This window comes from Eptesicus fuscus, chromosome 22 (assembly GCF_027574615.1).
Source record: "Eptesicus fuscus isolate TK198812 chromosome 22, DD_ASM_mEF_20220401, whole genome shotgun sequence".
Lineage (NCBI taxonomy): Eukaryota > Metazoa > Chordata > Mammalia > Chiroptera > Vespertilionidae > Eptesicus > Eptesicus fuscus.
In genome coordinates, this window is record NC_072494.1 from 11,111,940 (window position 1) to 11,132,973 (window position 21,034).

A 21,034-nucleotide genomic window follows, 5' to 3' on the forward strand; every position below is an offset into this window, starting at 1 on the left:
ATATTAGCGTTCCTTAAAACAATCACCTTGAGAAACTGTGACCCTCTTGTCCCAGTAATGTCATAGCCACAGTCTTTCTGGGACTGCTCTTTGGGGATAATTGCATTTACATTCTTTTGAATGTATTTTAATAGTGATACATCTAATATTTGCAGGTGAGTTTTAAAATTCGTGTACAGCCAAGTTATTGTGAACTGTATTTAGTAAGTAAATAGAATGATCAAACTGACAACTCTATGCATCAGCCAATAAAAAGTAATGTTATTATCTTTCTCTGAACATATTTGCACAAGGGAAATTCCAAAAACAATTTGGCTATGTTGTTTTTGAAAAGAGTTTCTAGCATCCCAGGATGACTACTTTTAGTAAATAGCACTTGCTTATCCATTATAAAGTGCTTACTGACATCCGGCTGGGAATTTCACAGGCCTGTGAGCACACTAACTTGTACTTGTTTCGTGTCGCTTCACATTCTAGTCCATCTATTATGTGACAGACACTAGGAATGAATAAGGCCATGGTCCTTGTCCATAAGGACCTCCTAATCTAGTGGAAACGATGGAAATACAAACAGTCCTGTGTGAAAAATAGACACAGCGGAAGATAAAGGAGCAGTACAGTGGAGGGACTGTCTGCGAGGGGGAGGAATTGGTTACAGTGTCGGCAAAGCCTTCTCAGGACTGAAGGATGAATAATTAGAAGTTCACCAAGAGCAGGAGGGAAGGGAACGACAAGAGTCATTCCACGTCCAGGGAACAGAAGGTACCGAGACAGAACCAAGAAGACACGTTTGGGGGAATCTCGAGTCGCTCAATACTGTTATTGTGTCAAGTTCACAATGGGGCAGACAGGACAAGCGAGGGGACTCAGTGGAAATAAAAGCCTTGTATCTGTCCTTTTTAGAAGTATGGACTTTATCCTGTAGGAGCCAGGGAAAGGCTCGGTGAATAGGGTTTCCCTTCCCAACAGGATCATACACCTCCACATCTAATGAGTCACATAGAGTTGCCAGTCTCCCTCTGCCCGACACCCCCCCCTTTTTTTTTTTTTCAAGATTGTCTCCTATCCATCCCTTTCTTTTCATTTGACATCTACCTCATTCATTCAGGCCTTCTTCACCTTACGTCTGCCTGGACTGTTTCACAGACCCCTGACTGGCCCTTGGTGAACAAAAGCTCACGTTCTGTTCCTGATAATTTTGTACAGGATTACCAGAGCAACCTTTCTTTAACATTTTTTAAAAAATCCTCACCCGAAGATATATTTATTGATTTGAGAGAAAGAGAAAGTGGGGGGGGGGAGAGAGAAAGAGAGAGAGAGAGAGAGAGAGGGAGGGAGGAAGGGAAAGATGGAGGGAGGATGAGAGAGAAAAACATCCATCGGTTGCCTCCCATACGTGCCCCAACCTGGATCGAACCCGCAATCGAGGTATGTGCCCTGACTGGGAATTGAACCATCACCTTTTTGGTGTGTGGAGACACTCCAACCAACTGATCCACCTGGCTGGGGCACCCCTCCCCGTTTGCAACTGGCCATTCCAAGTCCTGCAGGATCGGGTCCCAAACCCCTTTCCCTCCTTGACGCCTGTCACTGGTAACAGTGCCGGAAAGTCGCCTGCTGCTCCCCTCGCTTTCGTGGTGGCGCTCCCTGGAATGCTATGCCCACACAAACGTTTGTGGTTGTTGCTTTCAGCCCTTTTCTTAACAAACAACAAGCCCACTAGTACCCATGCCTGATCATATCCCCCACTCTCCTGACCGGGAAGTAACCAGTATTCTGGTTCTATTGCTTTACTATATATATACTGGGTGATCTGCACCCATAAGTACTATTTTGTGTTGTTATGAAAACACACACACACACACCCACATACATATACATATATATGTACATATATACATATGTACATATGTGTGTATATATATATGTGTGTATATATATATGGCATACTTTATATCTCCTTCTGCAATGAGTTTTTTTCCACTACCATCTTGATTTTTAAGATTTATCCCTAGTGACATACGTGAATTCAGTCTTTTCCATCGGTGTATTGCGTTTCATTTGATAAATAAATATACCCTCGTTCTCCTATGGGTGGGCCTTCGGGTTGTTTCTAACGTGGGGCTATTATAAACAACGTTACAAGGCGTATCCCTAGCTGGTCTCCTCGTCCTTACACGTTGGACTGACCTTTTAAGATCCTGCCCTCATCCCAGCTCCTTCTTGAGAGTCTGCCCCGAATCCCGCAACCGTCAGCCGCAACACCTGGGCGCGCAGAAGCAGCCTGTGCCTCGGGCGTCCTGGGTACATTCCACGGCGCCGCGCAAACGCACGAGCGAGTGAGTGAGTGAATGAATGAGTGCATGAAGGGCGCCGCACATTTTAAATGGGCTTTGGCGCCCTACCCCCCATTTCCTTGACAGCACGGGTCCTCGACCGCCTTCCCTCAGGGAGCCCGGGAGTGTGTGCGGCTGTGTGGGTTTGGGGACGGTACCTAGCTCACTGGCTGAGGCCTGGCCGTCCCTGCAAGTTCAAGGTCTCGGAAGCCCTCGTGTTTGCGCTGCAGCGTCCGCCTTCGGCAGAGGCCGGGCTCAGCGGGCGCTCCCATGCCCATGGCGCTCGCTGCCGGGGCGCGCGGGTCCGCGCCGCGGGCCGGGGGCGGCTGGCGTGTCTGGGAGCTCCTCGTAGATCCCTCCGCGCGCTGCTCGGCCGGCGCTTCTTCCTGCGGGAAACCCCTGGGTGCCGAGGCGGCGGCCGGGCTGGCGACAGGGGGCGGGGCTTGAGGTGGGAGGAGGCGGCCGAGGCGGAAGGACACACGAGGCTGCTTCGCTGCACAGCCGAGAAAGTTGCAGCCAAACTTCGGGCGGCGGCTGAGGCGACGGCCCGGGGGCCGGGAACGACTGACTGGGGGTGCAGGGGGAGTGGAGCCCGAGTTTCGCGGTGCAGCGCGGGGCTGTGGTCCGCAGAAGCAGGAAGAGGGAGGAGAAAGTGGGGGGCCCCTCGATCGGGACCCCCTCCTCATGTGGATCTGCCCCGGCGGCGGCAGCGGCGGCGGCGGCGGAGGAGGCGATCGAGAAGATGCCCGCCCTGCGCCCGGCTCGGCTGTGGGTGCTGCTGGCGCTCTGGTTGTGCCGCGCGGCCCCCGCGCGTGGTGAGTATCCGGCCGGGGGTGCTGCCCCCCACGCCGCGGTCCGCGCGCTGCCGTCCCCGTCCCGACCGGCCACCTGGGGGGACCCTTCCGCCCCCCTCTGTGTGAGAAGGGCCGGGCCCCCTGTGGTCCGATCGGAGCGAGGCCACTTGGTTCCCGAAAGTTTGGACATCCTGGGCGCGTCCCCTCCCCCGCGCTCCCCGCCGCCCGCTCCCCGCGGCGGGTGGCTCCCCACACGCCTCCTCAGCCGGGGAGCAAGTCTCCGAAACTCCCTTTTGCTCGAGCCTGGAGTTCGGGGTGTTGGGCAGTCTTGCCCTTTTGGTTCCGCGTTTCCTGGGGGTTGAAGGGGAACCGAGGGCGGGCGGCTCGTGACAAACCTTCGCCGCTGCGGACCGCAGAGGGGCCGCGCGAAGGAATGCCAGGTCCCGGCCTGGAGGAGCAGGGGCGGGGGGGCGCAGGGCCTCCCAGCCCCACGGCTCTCACCTTCCCGGCCGCACGGCGTGTGCCCAGGCGGAGGCACACCGTCCGGGTGGGTGGGGTTGGTCTGGATGGGGCCCTGGTTTTTGCCGTGCGCCCGGGTCCTGACACCCCGAATCCTGGGTCGCGGTGAAATCCGGTGTGTGGTGCTGGAATCTCTGAAAGGGGGAGGCTTAGGGCAGCAGGAAAACTGGTGTGGCTGCCTGCTGGGCCACATGATTTAAAAAATCTCAACTGCTGTTCGTTCTCTCCGAGGCGCGCAGCTCGGGCGCTGTTTCGGAGTCTGTGTCCGGCCCCAGGAATGTGGTGTGACGATCACCAACTCCACCAACCTGGCAGCCCAGCGTGCGGCTCTTTGGGCAGGTCGGGTGGGGGTGGGGCCCGGGGAGGTGAGGGAAAGGGAGCCGGTCATTCAAAGCGCCTCCTTTGGGAAGAAGCCTCTGGATGGATGTTTGCAACAGTCTTTCCGAACACGGTTGGACCAAGGAAGGGAAGTCGAATCATTTTTTTTTTTACACCTCACTCACCCAAGATCTCAAATTCCAATTTTATTTTTTTTATTTTTTAATTCAGACTGTTTAGGGGAAAGAGCATGGGCTTTGGAGCCCAGCTCTGTAATCCTGGGTTCAAATCCAGCTCTGCTGTATGAACCCGCCACAAAACGGGAATGAAATGACCCAGCTGAAAGGACTCATGAAAGAGAATGTATGTTTAACCCATGGCAGCCAGCAGGTATTCATAACGCCCTTCCAGGGCAGGGCTGTGTTTTACTTTTTCTGAACTCTCGCTTCCAGGAGGAAGGTGGCTTGTGTGTGTTTGTGGAACTAAAAGTAGCCTCATGTGAAGGAATCTCCTACCTTGACCAAAAAAAACAAACAAACAACAAACAAAAAACAACAAAAAACGGGTACCTGGGCTATGATGGATCTTTGCAAAGAAAAGGTTAAGAAGATGATGAGGTTCAGAAAAATTTGCTCTTTGTTCATTGTTAACAGGCACTCGACATGCCAATCACAGATGTTTAAAGAGAACAAGGTTATCACAGTGCTGGCTTGTTCAGCACCAACCAGATCCTTTTTGGAAAGTTCAAATTCCAGACCCCTCTCAATGTCAGGAGTGGACGAGGAGTCTGTGAGATGATAAAGCAAACCTGTTGTTTTGGGATTGTTTAACCGAACGCATGCCATGGTATTTTCGCCCTCCCTTTTTCTTTGAGGGAGAGTTTTAGTATGAGTGTAGATTTAGACTAGAGAGGAGTAGAAACAACAGGCTAGCCTGAGGGTCACAATCTTTGGTCTACCATTAACTTGTTTTAAGTAAATAACTTCATCGCCACGACTCGTAGTCTCCTCACCTATGAAGTAGAACTAAAGAAGTAACCTACTTTAGAGACTTGGAGGGAGTAATAAATATGATTGCAGAGCGATTTGCAAAATTAAGTGTTAAATGATAAATCAAAAATAGAACTATCCTGACACACAAGGCTCCTCTCATTCTAGGACCTCAGTACATAGATGTTGTTGTTTTTTTAATCCTTATGAGAGAGAGAGAGAGAGGCAAGAGAGCCCTCAATGTGAGAGAGAAACATCGATGAGGTGCCTTTTCGTACATGCCTGGACCAGGGATCTAACCTACAGCTCAGGTATGTGCCCTGACTGGAAATAGAACCGGCAACCTTTCGGTGCACGCTCAACCAACTGAGCCACCGGCTGGGCAGATGTCCTCTCTTTCACTTCAGCCTTGATGAGCTATTGCCATTATTACCTAGCTTTTAGGTGGACACGTCGAGTGTTAGTCAGTTAGCTCAAAGGACAAGATTTATTTAGATAGTTTGATCTTTAGGCAAGTGTTGTACAGATGCTCACCTACAATAGAAGAGATTTAAAAACCCGTTTCTTGGTAAAAACCTTAACTCTTTTCCGAGTGTGGCAGTGGCGCTTTCTTGACGCTTCTCCATCTTCTGTTAATTGTGTTTTGCCAAGGTACCAGTGGTAACACACCCTTCCAAACTTTTGAGTGTTCCTATAGTTGGCTTGTGGCCAGTTGTTCATGTAAACATCAGGCAAGGAGCTGTCAACCACCTGTCTGATTGTCTAAACCGCTACGCATATCCACCCCTTGTGCCTTGTTTTCTTTTGCTCTGCAATGTGAGGGGACTCCCTGGTTTTGCTGCCCGCTAGATAATTTCTCAGCTGCGTGCATCTCTTGCTTTAAAAAAAATATCACCAAGAGCAAAATTGTGTTTGTTTTCTTTTTCAGATGGAGATGAAACTACTTTCCTTTTTTCCTTCTTCTTGTTCTTTCTATATTATTATTCCTTTGGGGTGGGGGGTGGAGGGAATGGGGAAGGAAGGAGAGTGATTACGTGTAGCCTCTCTTTTTTGTTTCCCAATGTTTTGACTTTTAAAAATATTTGCCCGCCTCTTCTGCACCATTCCCACTCTGTTGCCGCTTCTGTAGTCTTCCTGTGGCATGGAGGGGTAACTTCTGGTTCACCTGAATGGTAGTGGCTGACCTTGGGACCTTTAGGCATGTTGAAATTCAGTGGGATATGTTTGTATGCTTCAGGGCAGCCTTGCAGTACATTTTAAAAATATCATACCCACAGAGATTTTATTTCGCCCACAAAATTTGCATTGATCTAGTTCCCATTCTCTGGTGCCATTCCTCGTGGTCCTCCTCCTTACCCTGTCCACTGTGATAGGACAAAGCTGCATGTCCCTGCTGCATCTAAACCAGCTGGGGTGATAGTTGGACTCAACGCCCAGAGATTCTGAGAATCAGTATTTTTCAAGGCGTACAGGTGATTCTAATACAGTAACTTAGTTGGAACCCACTGATAGTTCATTACTCTGCACTCAGGTGTGTATGTAGGATCGCCCCTTCTTAATTTTAATAATTTCTAGAATGAACCAAACCTTAGCCAGCCATTCCCGTGTTTAACCCTTTGTTCGACATACAAGCTGTAGAGTATAATGCCACTTCTTAGGGACACAGTGGGTCCCCATTGTCTTCTTAGAGGGGTTTTATATATTTGAATGATTTTATTATATGCTCCCACCCCATTTTTCTTCTCTGTTATCTCTTTTTCATCAAGTTTCATTCATTTATATCATTTTGGGCCTTCTCTTCATTTGCCCTTAATGGTTTTAGAGTAAAAAAAATTCTAAACCTGGCTGGTTTGGCTCCGTGAATAGAGTGTTGGCCTGTAGACTGAAGTGTCCCGGGTTTGATTCTGGTCATGGGCACATGCCCGGGTTGTGGGCTCGATCCCCAGTGGGGGGCATGCGGGAAGCAGCTGATCTGTGGTTCTCTCTCATCACTGATGTTTCTATCACTCTCTCTCCCTCTTCCTTCCTCTCTGAAAGAAATAAAAATATATATATTTTTTAAATTCTAAGCCATGATTTGGATGAGAATATAAGAGATTTTACATTGCCTATATAATGTGTTGACACTCCTTATCCTATATAATAAAGGCCTAATATGCTAAGTGTCTGGTCGTCCGGTCGTCTGGTCGTCCAGTTGTCTGTTTAACCAATCAAAGCGTAATCCTATATAATAAAGAGCTAATATGCTAATTAGACTGGACAGTGGAACGACCTTCCGGGCGACCTTCCAGAATGACCAGTGGGCGGGGCCACGGGGCTGCAAGGGCTGAGCCCCTTGCACGAATTTCGTGCATCGGGCCTCTAGTTTCTTTATATTTCTATCTTGATATCACAACTTAAACTTTTCATTTTCCTCCTACTCTTTCCCGAATCTCCTTCTCTTCTCTTCTTCCCTTTCTTGGCAAATGACTTAGAGTCAAAAGGTCTTCTTCTCCTTTTCTCTCTTTATGTATGCATTTTATACATAAAATATATGTACAGTATTTTGGACTAGGAGCCAGAACACTGAATTTTCCTCCAGGTTGTTACGAATGAGTCCTGCAGTCTTGTGGGAGGGGTACTCTTTTGGTCCATTTGTCCATAGACACTGAGCCAATGTTAGAGTTGAGACTAGAATCTCTCTCTTCTGGTCCTCAGTCCAGTACCTCATTTACTTTCCAGACCACTTGCATCTCTTGTACCAATGAGCTCCTAAACAGAAAAACACTTAGCACATCCTGGGGGGAGGGGAGGGACATTGTCTTTTCACTTATGTGTTTAGTCTGAATTCTCCCACCCCTACCCTGTATCTAGACAGTGGCTTGACCTCTAATAGGATGCCAATAAATATTTGTTCAATTGAACAACTACTTTTAATTATTATTTTGCACTACTGTGGTACTCCAGTTTTAAGAAAATAGTATTTGCAAGAGTCATTGCTTACCTTACATTTGGGGGAAAACCAAATTTTTCCCTTCCCCAGATATTTTATTTAAACTTGCTATTTTGAGTTTCTCTCTCTCTCTCTCTCTCTCTCTCTCTCTCTCTCTCTCTCTCTCTCTCTCTCTGTTTCCTTCTCTCTCTCTCTCTTTTTGATCACTTCTGCAATTCATAAAGGTCACTTTGACTTTGGAATTTAGCCTCACAGGCACTGGCATCTACCCCCTGCCTCTCACTTGAGTCGCTTCCTGTATTACTATATTACTGGGCCAGCAATTTCCATTATTTTGTTCAGAATTGCCATCCCTTACTGTGATTTGATCATTTTAGGGACTATTGGAATAGTATTTTTAAATTTTTAAAATTAGAGTTAACTAAGTTTATGTTTAGATGACTTTTTGAGGTTTGTTGTGTTTTTTTTTTTTCATTGTGAGTTGGATATTGCAAACTCATACTCAACTGACAATATGTGTTTACAAAAGTTTGTTTATTTTCCCCCCACCAAGAGAGTTCCTGGAAAACCACGGCCACTGACAAAAATGCTAAAGGTGAGATAATAATAAACTTTTTTTTTTTGAGAGAGAGAGAGAGAACCATAAAGTGTGTGAGCTCTCTCTGCCACCACATTCGCTCCTTGAGGGCAGGGCCTGCGACACATGCTGGCCCATGGAACCTGTCTGGCGTGTGGCCAACACGCAGAGTCAGCGAGCGGCAGGTTTTGGTCACAGCAACTATGACTCCTGCTCTGTCCTTTCCACCTCGGGGACATCCTGGAGGAGAGGCTGGTGGTGAGTCAGGGGTGTGTCTTCATGCTCCTTTCTCCTTTGAAGAGAAGAGATCTGTGGAAAGCTGACCCCACCTACAGACGTTCATGCTATCTCTTTTCATTAATTAATGGGTGGCTGAAGTTGTCCTCCTCGGTGACGTATGTGTTGGCAGGGACTTTAAATCCCACCGGTCCTTCTGTCCATCCCCTGCTGGGTGCGATCCTCTTACAACACACTGGTCAGGAGATAGCCTACCTGCTCTCTGCTCCTACACCTCTGGTGACAGACAGCTCCCTGCCTCCAGAGGCAGGTTAGTCCATCTTTTCGCACCTCTGATTCTTAAAAAGATCTTTATATATCCACCTGTCGTCTATCTTAGTGTGACTTGCCGCCATCTTCTCATGGAATCTATCTTACTCTGCCTTGCATCTTCTCGGGAATTGGCCTCATACAGTCATGAGCCTTGTGTGGCTGACAGTATCCAAAAAGGGGTGCCCTTTACTGACCTGACACCCACCCCTTTGCAAAAGGAGCTAAACTCAGCGAGGAGCACAAAGATGATCCCACGGGGGGTGCTCTCTGGACATTGTGACTCAGTGGGTCTGGGATAGTGTCTGAGGACATGCATGGTTCAGAAACAGCCAGGTGATTTGCTATTAGGGAAGTTTGGGACTCACTGAAGAGTGAGACGGAGGAAGCCCAGGGGTTCTGGCTTAGTTTTTGTGTGTTTGTTCTTTGGTGGTGCTGGAGAGGTGGGCCGCTCTGACTGGGCCCTGTGGCTATATTCCCCCCTTGAAAGTGTCTGCTTCTTGCTGAATGCCTAGGTCACTAGACAGAAGATACAACTCCCGGGTATCTTCTTAAGGTTAGTAAAGTTGTTTTGCCTTAAAAAAAAAAAATCTGTTCTCGATCTCAGCTGTAATTTAGAAATATAAAAACTCTCCCAAGTTGTAGGACTGCTGTGTGTGTGTGATGTATGACTTTGGTGGAAGCCTCCTTATCCCTCCATCCGGATCTTAGCCGCAGTGCCGGAATACATAGATGTTGCGCAGTCTTTTTGGTATCCACTGAGGAATCCCGTCCTTAGTCCTTGTGGATGCTGCTGCCTTTGAGGCTGTGTGCTTTGTTAACCCATGAACACATGTCTACTCTCAGGGGTTTCCTTCAGATGTGTTAGTGCAGAAAGATGCAAAGGTCACTCATTCAGGCAGCCCTGCTTTGGGGTATCTGGGCTCCAGCAGCAGCAAAGGGAATTTTTAGCAAAAGGAGAGTGAAGGAGGAATCAAGGACCTCTTGAGCAGCACAGAGCAGTCTGCAAGGAGGGGCCCAGGAGTGCTCCTCTGATGAAGACGCTGATGTTGTCCTTGATCGGAAGAAGGAAGTGGCTTCAGATCTGAAGGGCCATGCTCATGACCGCTGGATGGGACAAACGGGCTTATTGGTGGTGGTAGGAGGTTGGCGGTAGATCTGCTCTTTTTCTCCTCTCCTTTCCCCGCCCCCCTCCTGTTGAAGAACAATAGGAATTGTTTCCAGTGTTGGCTATTATGAATAAAACTGCCATAAACATTCATATACAGGATTTTGTGTGAACATAAGTGTGTTTTGTTTTTTTTTTTCATTTTAAAATATATTTTTACTAGAGGCCTGGTGCACAAATTTGTGCATGGGTGGGGTCTGGCCGGCCCACCCTGATTGGGGCGATTGAGCTGGGCCTGTGGGGGGAGGGGACACGGGAGGTTGGCCAGCTGGCCCTGCCCCTAGGGGGGTAGGGCAATCAGAGGTGGGGCCGGCCAGGGGGAGGGGCCGTGGATGGTTGGCCAGCCGGCCCGCCCCCTGGTCAAACTCCCGGTCAAACTCCCAGTCAAGGGGACAGTTTGCATATTAGCCTTTTATTATATAGGATTGATGGTATTACAGATATGTCCCATTTCTCCCCCCTCTCCCCCTCCTCCCAGCCCCTACTCACCCACCCAGGTCTTCACTACCCTATTGCTCCTGTCCATGGGCTATGCATATAAGTATAATTTCTTTGGTTTATCTCTTCTCATCCTCCCAACCCCACATCAAGGTATGTCAGTCTCTCGCTCTCCTTTTGAGGGGAACAGCAGCTGTGTGGCAGAAAATAGTTGGAGACCTTAGAAAGAAGAGTAAAGCCAAGAAAGGGGGTGATAAAAGCCATAGGTTGGAGTGAGAAAAGCGAAGGAATTATTATCTGATTTATGTATGTGGATACATGTTTCCATGTAGTATTCTGCTAGGAGTCCTACCTAGTGGCTCTAAGATTGATCATCTTGGTAGCTCTCTGAATGGTGTTAGGGAGGATTGCGGTGTGTTTTCACCCTTAATTTGTGTATTTCCCGTAGCGTCCTGTGGCAGGGAGTACAGGGTATTCTGCTCTTCTAAGATGTGTGGGAATCACTGACCGAGGAGAAGGTAGGGTCCTGCTCCCAAGGAGCTGACATCATCGTAGAGACAAATGAGCACACAGTTAGGAATATGACGTCCGGTCATTTAGCATTTAGTCAGTCACTTCTCTGCGCTCTCTAAGAGCAGTTTCCTGCAGTCAGGGTGACTGAGGGCTGCAGGGGCTGGGAGAGGAGACTGCCATTCACCACAGAACAACGACCCCCAGCTCACCCCTGCTGGGCTTGTGTGCTGCTCTCTCTCTCTCTCTCTCTCTCTCTCTGCTGTAATTTAAAAATACAAAAACTTGGCTTGGGGAAAGACAGAGACCCCTTTGTCTGCTGAGGGTGTAAATATAAATTTGGCACATGTCATGGTATCTATTATGTCTATTAGTGGGTTTGTGGCCAGAGAGAGGGCTGTGTTCTCAGCCTGGATGCCAAGCCCGATCTAGGGCAAGTTAAGGTGGAAGTATATCTCCTTTGGAAGATCTGGTTCCCAGTGACAGTCGCTGAAGGAACTTCTCGTCACAGCCGGGCAATGACTGAGGCGTGGCATGGGCACACCCAGAGCTGCTGGTGGGTGGCATTGATTAATCACACTCACATCTCCCTCACCCTCTTGTGCTTGTCTTGGCAAAACCCTGTTCTACCAGCTCCTCAAAGTTTGGGCCTTCCCAGATAGGATTGAGCAAACTCTTGGGTGGGGGTGTCATTATACTGTCCCTGGCCACTGTGGAACCGCAGGCCAGTTGCCTTGGTCCAGATCTGGTGCCCTGGGTCTTCCGGCCAGGCAGCGAGGGCCCGGGTGTTTCCTCCCATGGGACCAAAGCACCTTCCCGAGAGGCCTGCCCTCGGGCAGTTTCTGGTCTTCACCTCAGTTCCTTTTGCAGGATATTGGCAGCTGGGCAGTGGCCCTGGTGCTTTGAATGCCTCAGCTAAACATCATGCCAAGACAGACTCATTGTCTCACAGACAGGTTGGGTCAGAGGGTGTTGCAGAACCTGTTTCTGGGTTAAGAGTAGCTGTCCCACCCTCATATATATTTATTCATATGAAGAACGAGTGTGTGTGTATTTTGTGAGGTAAGGAACACATGATGATAATATTTTGATTGGAGTCAGATATTGTCTTCCTAATAATACGTTGTCTTTTAACAAATAGCATCCCTTTAAAAATCCAGCTTTGCTGGCTGAAGTGTTGAACGAGAAGTTGTGGTTACATTCTGAACTACGCTACCTTGTTCAGAGGCAGGTGTACTTTAAATTGTTGTTTGCTTCTTTTTCATCTCTTTTTACTCCCATCCCTCTTTTGTGAGGAGATTCTGGAAGGCTTTTACGCTTCAAAGATGAAATAGCCTATTTTAACTGGCACGTAACAGGGAGAGGTTGCTATGTTGGCATACTTACCCACGATTCAAATAAGAATAATTAAATACTGTTCACTTGCTAATATATTCTGTTGAGTTTTTGAACATGAGTAGTTAGAAAACTAGATAGTGCAAATGTGTTAACTTCTCAAAATGGTAAATGTAGTGAGCTGCAAAGAAACTTTTGCTTAATTCTCTGTTTTCACATGCATTTGTCCAGAAAGTATGAGGATTCAATGAACTTTGAGGACATTTGTAATTTTGATTATTACTTTTTATTATGTTTTTCTTTGCTGTGAATATACCTTTATTTGCTAGACCATATTTCTTTAATTGGAAACATTAAGGACATTTACTTTATTATAACATTTAAAGCACTTTCTAATCTTTATGAGGATTATTAGAGAAAAAAATCATATCCTGTGAATTGTGCAGGTCTTTGGCATTATGTTACTATTTAAAGGAAGTAGCAATAAGAGATTTAAGGACAATGGTTTTAACTACAAATATTGTAACATTTTAAGGTAGGTTTACATAACAGCAGCATTATTTCTTAAGTTTACACATAATAAACTTATCTGTATTTTGTTGATTTTTCTCTGGCACCTGTACAAGATTTGCAGAGGTGGTGGTGGTGGTAGTATTTTACTGTTACTATTTTGATGTACATCTTTCTGTCTTTTTTCATATCTTTACTTTTAAAAAGTTGTTGATTCATAAGATATATATACAATTTTCTGTTCTGCCTTACTTCGGTGGTTATAAATATTTTTCATAAATTGAATTTTAATGGTTAAATAATATTCTAATTAATAAGTTTACTATATTTTGACCATTCTCCTTTGGTTTGCTTGCATATTTCGTTGGTTCCATCTTTTTCCCCCCCTGTATAAATGGTACTGATCATTTTCATATAGAAAGAAATTTTGCTCTTTAGGATATTTTTCATTAAGTTAGATTTCCAGAAGAGACATTAATATGTCAAAGAGACATTAAAAACCAGGAAAAAGGATTTTAAAAAATCAGGAAAACGTAAGAGAAAATTAAAATGTCCAGTAATCCCACCATCTCCAACCAAAACCCAGAGTTAATATGTTGAAACATTTCAGTGTTTTTTCTGACTATTATTGTAATTGGGATTTTAATATACATATATTTTTATCATCTGCTTCTGCACCACTTAAATATTGTGAACATTTCTCCATATATATGTGTTCTTTAAGAATGTGGTTTTAAAGGCTGCTTACTGTTCTACCTTAAGAATCTACTATATTTTATTTAAATTGAAATCTCTATAGTTTCCAATTTTTATAATTATAAATAATGCTGTGATGAACATTTTTGTATATAACTTTCTGTAGGGATATCTGTTTCATTAACATAAACTCCCAGAAGTCAAATTATTGTATCAGAGTATGGGCTGTTCTGTGGCTTTTGATACACACTGCCAAATTCCCTTCCATATAACTTGATCAAGTTATATTTCCATCAGCAGAACGTCAGTGTTCCCAGACATTGTCAACCTATTTTTATTTTGAAAACTCTTTACTAAGTGGATAAGTGGTAAATTCTGCTTCATCCTAATTTGCCTCCCTGACTAGTGATGGTGAATGCTTTTTCATATGGTCATTGGCCATTTGTGTTGCCTTTTCTTTTATTTACTTATTTTGGCAAGTTGTTTCTTTTACCCATTAAGGTGTTTATTTTGGGTTACTGATTTGAAAAATCTCTTTAAATATTAAGTATATTAGTCCTTTGTCTACCTTAAATATGGTGCAACAGGTATGGGCAGGTTAAACTACATAGTATAAAATTGCTACCCATATTGATATAAAAATTGTTTATTTGCTAGGTTACATTTTTTTAATCCTTTGACTTCTAATGAACTTGGTCAGTTTTCTGTGTATTAACTGGAATTTTCTTTAGCTACTTTAAAATTCTAATCTGACTATATAATAAATCACTAAACTATCAGTTGTATATGCCTAGGAAATGTATATTTACTTTAATGATAAAAGGATACTGGAGGGAAACAATATATTTTGGAGCCAATTATGTGATTTAGGGCGGGTAGAGGGTAATCTGTTCTGTCTTCTCTTCCTAGATATCCAAGATTGTGGAGGTGACATCCCTGAAAGTCAGGACTAATGCACTACAAAATCTGACCTTTGACCTCATTGATCACTGTACAGTGGTCTAGCCAGTCAGTGTGGTCAGACAACCGGGTGACTAAGATTCCCTCCCCCTCTCCCTCACCAAATTGATTAGTTGTGGGGCAGAACTGACTGAGTCAACCTGTTGTTTTGGCACCCCATGGACACCACCTGTTTTTTCCATTTCTCCTTCCAGCCTCCCACTGCCCTGGTGCAGAGCTGTGTGCACAGTGGGTAGGAGATCAATGTTGTTGCTGAAGAATGTTGCAATAAAAAAGAGTAGATTGCTTTTTTTTCCACAGTTGTGTGTTCTTAAGACACCCTGCTGCTTTTGACATTAAGAGCTCCAGCTGAACTGCTCTATGCAGAGGCCCTGCAGGTCTTAAGTGCTCGATTCAGAATAATTTCAGGCAATATGAATGCTTTCTTAAGTATTATTGGAATTTACTGAGCTGGTTGTTTGCCAGCTATTACCATATTTAGCATGAGGAGACCTGGAGAACAAGGAAATGCACATTTCTGACCAACCAGAGAAGGACACTTCTCTTGAAAGATTGAAAAAAGTTTTAAAGGGGTAGTTAAGAGAGTACCAGTTAGAGTGAGATTCCAGCTTGTGTCCGGTGGTCCTTGTTTCTGTGCCCGAGCCACGCAACTAATTTATGGATGATGATAATCGAGATTTGATAGGGAAGGTTTTTCTCACCCTGAAGTCTCATACTGTTTCTGGGAGGAAATTGGAGAATTTTTATGCCTAGACTGTGCAGCGAGAGGCTTACTCAGCAAGTGAAGCCGTTGATTAAAAACGGGTTGATGGGTGTTATTCTCTCATCTCTCTTCTTGAAGGCTTATTAGTTTTCTGCTTTGTCATGGTCTGGATTTATTTTGGCCCAGTCCTTCCCTCCATGGCTTAAAATTTCTCTGCCTCAGTTTTTCCATTTTTAAAGATGAAGACAGCATTTGGAAGGACCAGTCAATACAGTGACCACGAAACTTATTTTTGTAAAGTAAAAAAAAAAAAACCCAACATTTCCGTAGCAATGCAGAGCTTACAGAGCATTCGCACACAGTTGCCTCCTTCAATCCTCACAAACCCTTGGTGGAAACTGAGCCTCGGAGGGGTTAGTTGGTGTGTACTCCATGGTTTAGCCCTAGCTAATAAGTAACAGAGCTGGGACTTAAACTTGTGGTTAGACTTTTAAACCTCAGTTTTAAAAGTTGGGGGTGGGGGTGTCAAATTCTTACTATGTGTTTGCCATTCTGCTAGGGGCTTTACACGCATTTCTTCATTTAAGTCACATGGTTATCTATCCTTTGGGATGGATATTATTTATTTACCTATATTACAGATAAGGAAATTGGAGCTTGGGTTCATAGCTCTGGGTATTGGGGTGAATCTCGTGGTTGGTGAGGGATGGAGTCACGATTCAAAGGTCTGTCTGGCGCCAGGGGCTGCAGCCAACCCTGATGCTCTGTGTGCATTTACTAGTATACAGTCTCACACCACAGCAACCCAACAAGATGGGGAGTAGGTAAATTGGGGTAACTAAGGCTACAACATGCTCAGGAAAATGCAATTACTAAAGGGCGGAGTTGGGATTTAGAGCAAGTCTGTCTGTGTCTATAACCCTTACTCATTCCTGTACAGTGGAGATGCGTGTGTTAATGTGTATAAGTAAAAATCAGTGCCTAAGACCAGTGTTTTGAGTATAGAGGTTAGCTGTTAGGAATCCTTTGTATCTTCTGAATAAATAAGAAATGGGGGGGGGGGGGGCATTCGTTGACTGATGAACTTGGCCTTCTCTCAGTTGATTTCTGTCACCAGGACAAGCAAATTGAACTTGGGTTGAGAAGAGGGGAGTTCCCATTAAAGATGAATCTTTAAGCCCAAATGGGCCACAGCTATGGGCCTGTCCGACGGCTGCTCTCAGGAGCAATGGCCCAACTCCTGAGGGCCCTGCTTGGGGACATCCCTGTCTGTGTTTCTGGAGACTCCTCTTTTCCAGGGAGTTGTCAGCTAATTCGAAAAGAGGGTGGGGATGCTTGCAGGTCTGGTTCTAAATGTACTAGCCCTGTGTCCTTGGGCAAGTTTCTTAAGCACTCCATGCCTCAGTTTCATTATTTATAAAATGAAGATAATAGTTGCATGTAATTGTTAGGGTTGTTGTGAGGATTAAATTAGCTTGTAGTGTTAAATTCCCAGTACAAACAGTACCTGGCACATCCTAAGAGAGAGCAGTAAGTAGTCGTTGGTGGTGATGGTGGTATTTCACGTTGTAGTATGTATGGACTGGCTTTTTGTTGCTTTCACTTTTCTGTGTCAAACGTGGGGTGAGAAATAGGAACTTCAGCTTTGTAGCATGTAGATTGTTCACTGGTTTCTGGTGACCCTATACATGTTTAGGGGTATTGCATTTGAGCCTGTTCCCTTAATGGGATATAGTTCCAATATAAAAAACTTTGGTCTCTTATAAAAATTGCATTGATAGGTATTAAATTATTATTGATTTAGCCAGGCATTTGTGGTTGGATGTTACGTTTAGTACAGAAACTGTGGTTTTTCTGAGGTATAGCTTTGAGGACAAGATCAGGTCCAACACTTTTGCCCCCCAGTTTCCTATGATATGGGATATTGTGTGTCATATACAAAGTCCAAAGACGTGAAGTGACTGGCCAGAGGGCCTAGAGCGAGGTCAAGGTTGGGGCCAGAATCCAAGCTTTTGTTTTCTAGTCAAGTAATCTTTCCTCTATACCCACTACTCAATGTGTCCACCCCTGTGTTTTGAGATCTGAAAATGAAACGGTGAAGAAGTGGGAAGGGTGGGGGAGGCGAGAAGTGTGGCCACATCGAGCATGCCAGTGACAGGCAGAGAAAAAATTTGCCTGTGAGCCCCTGCCTGTCCCTTTGGACATCTTTGTGGTGGTTAAGGCAACCCAGCAGGGCTGGTGCCATTAGTGACTCAGAATTGGATTAGCCGGGGCTGGTGGAGTTACTTTCTCAGAAAAGGGTTTCATATTTTTAACATTTGTTTCCTCTACAGTTTGCTTAGTCTCAAGTTTTGGCAGCCTTGAGCACATGGTTGTCAGGTTTTTTTGTTTTGTTTTTAGACAAAACTCCAGATTTTATTTTGACGATTTAGTAAACTTTCCTCTTCCTACCACTCCCTTCTGCTCCCTATATAATTATTTCTAAGACTTTGTTTTTCACTTGTGGGAGTACTATGAAAGGTTTTCTTTTATAGTCTGAGATATTTATAATTATGCGTAAGCACACTGTTTACAGAAAATGTAAGTGGTGCATATATTAACTCATGTACACTTAAAATATTTTCCAATAATTTAAATCTTTTCAGAAAAGCAGCTGAAGCCACTTACAGTAAAAGAGGAGGTATACACTATGGAAAGCAGTATTTGAGTGTAATTGATAGAGATAAATGTGAATGTCGCTTTGGAGGAACTGGGAGTATTTGCATGAAAGTTGACCAGGGCATGTCTCCTTATTAATAGAGTGAACAACACAGATGAACATCTCTGTCCTCATGGGGCTTATCAGAAGTAACAGTAGCTTCCATACTCTGAGCGTTTGTTATGTGACAGATGCTGGGGGAGGGGGGGAAATAATTACTTTACCTGTTTCCTTCAGTCCTCACAGTAGGTGTTTTGATTCCTATTTAGTGAGAGGTGAAGGGATGGTCGCCCAGCTCACCCAGCTTGTGGGTGATACAGAGCAGCAACCAGAGCCCCTCTTCCCTGACTCCAAAGCTCACACGCTCACCCACTCTCAACGGTGCCATTGTCTGTAGTCCCACAGATAATGTACCTTTAGATGTACTAATATTTTGTGTACTCAACTGACTCCAGTTTTACTCTTAATTTCTTTCCTCTGAGTGAACATTTGCATAACATGGAAATGATTTAACCTTTAAAATTCCATTTTGAGGAGTTGCAATTTTTTCTTCTAAATCTTTTTGAAAGGGGAAGAATGGATTTATGTTTGTCATAATCCGAGGGAAGTTATTGAGTGTTTCTTTCCCTGTTAACTTCTTGATCCTAAAAGAAATTCTTTAGTGGATTAAGAACAGGAATGAGTGTGTCACTTTTTTTCTTTTTTTAATGAAAACCATTTTGAAAGACTGAAGATGGCAATCCAGAGTCATATTTGTGCCGGCTTTTTCAGTTCCAGATCGCTTTTTCCTGACTGTGCACTTGTATTCTTATTGTACCGTTCTGAAAAGAGCGTCAGAGACCATGTAAAATGATTGGAATGCCTCAGCGTATGAACAATGGACATAGCCAATTACGAAAACTACCCAGTACTAACCCATCTTGGCCTGGGAACTTTGGAATTAACTGCGTGCGGCATTTCTACACATATCATTATAGAAAAAGCATGCGGGTAACCCTGGTTTTTCTTTTCTGGGAACTTTTCCCTTATTATTATCCCCTTTGTTACTGAAAACGGATGGTTGTCTGTACTAATACATGAGAGAAGTATGTTTGATACCAACAGATAATCCCTTCTGTTTTAAAATGTAGTCCTCCATATGAGTGCTCAGACATGTGGGCCCTTGCAAACATACTGGACTTCCTCTTTAAGGTTTAGTTGTGTCAGCTGCCAGTTGAATAGTGAAGGAGAGAATGTCCAGGGATATTGAGGGTAATGCAAGAGATAAATAACAGCGAAAGTTGATTGTTTATTTTTAATTATCTCTTGGAATGACTTGTAGATACCCTTTCCCACTCCATTTTGATTTTTACTTCAGCTAGACCTGGCTCTGATTCTTAGCTAAGGATATTGGGCAAGACACTTAACTTCCCTAAGTCTCAGTTCCCTTGTTTCTGTATCGGGAATAATAGCAGTCATACCTAACTTGCAGAATTGTTTGTAAATGTTGGAAATAACATTTAATTGCGTGGTTCTGAGCACAAAATAGGCACTCAAGTGCGGAGGCCCCAAACTTTGAACTTCATTAGCCTCCTGGTAATTCCCCGTTTGGAATATACGGGCTGGGAGTACTTGTCTCTGGACCTCCTTGTTTCAGTTTTCTTTTAATGATTCCCTTTGGACACTGCTCTTGCCAGGACAAGATTATGGGTCACCTAAAAACCAGAGTCAAGCACTATAGCAATTTCAAGTTTATAGATGAACTGTCTGTGAATTAACACACGTTCGTCTGCTCATAATTTGCAGCATCTTGCATTTTTCATGTCAAAAGCAATTGATTCATAGAAAAAAATATTTAGTGTTTCAAATCAAAGTTGGAGAACTCTTTCAATAAGGAGGATCTGCTCAATCGGCTTATTTGTTTCGATCTTTCATCCCTGAGTCTTCATGGAAATCAGGTTTGAAATGTTAGAAGCAGTTGGTTTTCAGCATTGGGAAAGCTTATCTAATCAGGCATGTGAAGTGGCCTATGTCGGATTTCTGTGCCAGAGAAGGCGAGGGGAGGTGGAGGAGATTATCACTCTTGCTTGTAATTCCTGAGCATTGTTGAGACACTAAGAGAGCAATGGAGAAATTCCAAAAAAAAAACACAAAAAAACCAAAAAACATTTTAAGGTGACTACACTGGCCTAACACACATATATCTCCCAACTCCATTTGGGCTGGGCTGATACTATAGTTATATGGGACCTAATTTGAATCACGTGATCAATAGTTTATCATTTCTGGGCTAGATGATGAGGGTTTTTTTTGTTTCACAGAATTTAGGATTGGGAGTTTTACATAAAATAATATTTTACTTTAAATTGTGCTTTCTGACAAGGGAGTGACAAGGGAGCCATCTCAACAAACGTTCTTTCAGGTGTACAGTGTAGGACAGTTTTATAATCACTTTTCTAAACATGATTTTATTTAAGCCACAAATGAACTCTGCTAAGGAAGGAGGGCCGGAGATGTTATTTTACAGATGAGAATACTAAGTCTCAGATAGCTTATGGAATTCCTCTAGACCACACGGGAGTCTATAAAGCCAGGATTAGAACCCAGATTCTGGGGCAGTAATTCTTGCTTCATTATACCGCATTGCTTCCTCCAGAATGCCCCTGAAGCCGACTTCTGTTCCCCAGGATAATAAAGGATTCTCTTCCTTTCTGTTTGATTAGCTGCCTCAGTCAGAGCATGTCAGCAATGAAGCAGAAGTTGAGGATTCTTTCCCCAGATGGGTCATTAGCTTTTCTTAACAAGATTCTATGCCTGTAGTAACCGGTTGTCCCTGATGCCTGTGGCTGACTCAGCTGAACTCATCACACCTTCCATGTGTTCTGCAGTGGACCCCCAATGTCATGTTCCCCAACAGGCAGCTCCTGTGCTCCGATGTCTAGTTCTGAGTACCTTCCCTCGGCTGTTTTTAAGCCTTAGTTCTTCCTGAGTGGCCTGGAGTGATGTACTGTCCTTAAAGTTGAAGG

At 44.5% G+C, this 21,034-nt stretch overlaps 1 protein-coding gene across 1 annotated transcript in view; it reads left to right on the forward strand.

Annotated features, from left to right (window-relative positions):
• The first annotated feature begins 3,026 nt into the window (after positions 1-3,026).
• Positions 3,027-21,034, forward strand: part of NOTCH2 (notch receptor 2) — a 127,798-nt gene continuing 109,790 nt past the window's right edge. Inside the window, exon 1 of the mRNA XM_028154207.2 lies at positions 3,027-3,151. Within this exon, the coding sequence (XP_028010008.2) occupies positions 3,079-3,151 (73 nt within the window). The 5' untranslated portion in view covers positions 3,027-3,078. The remainder of the gene's footprint in view (positions 3,152-21,034) is intronic.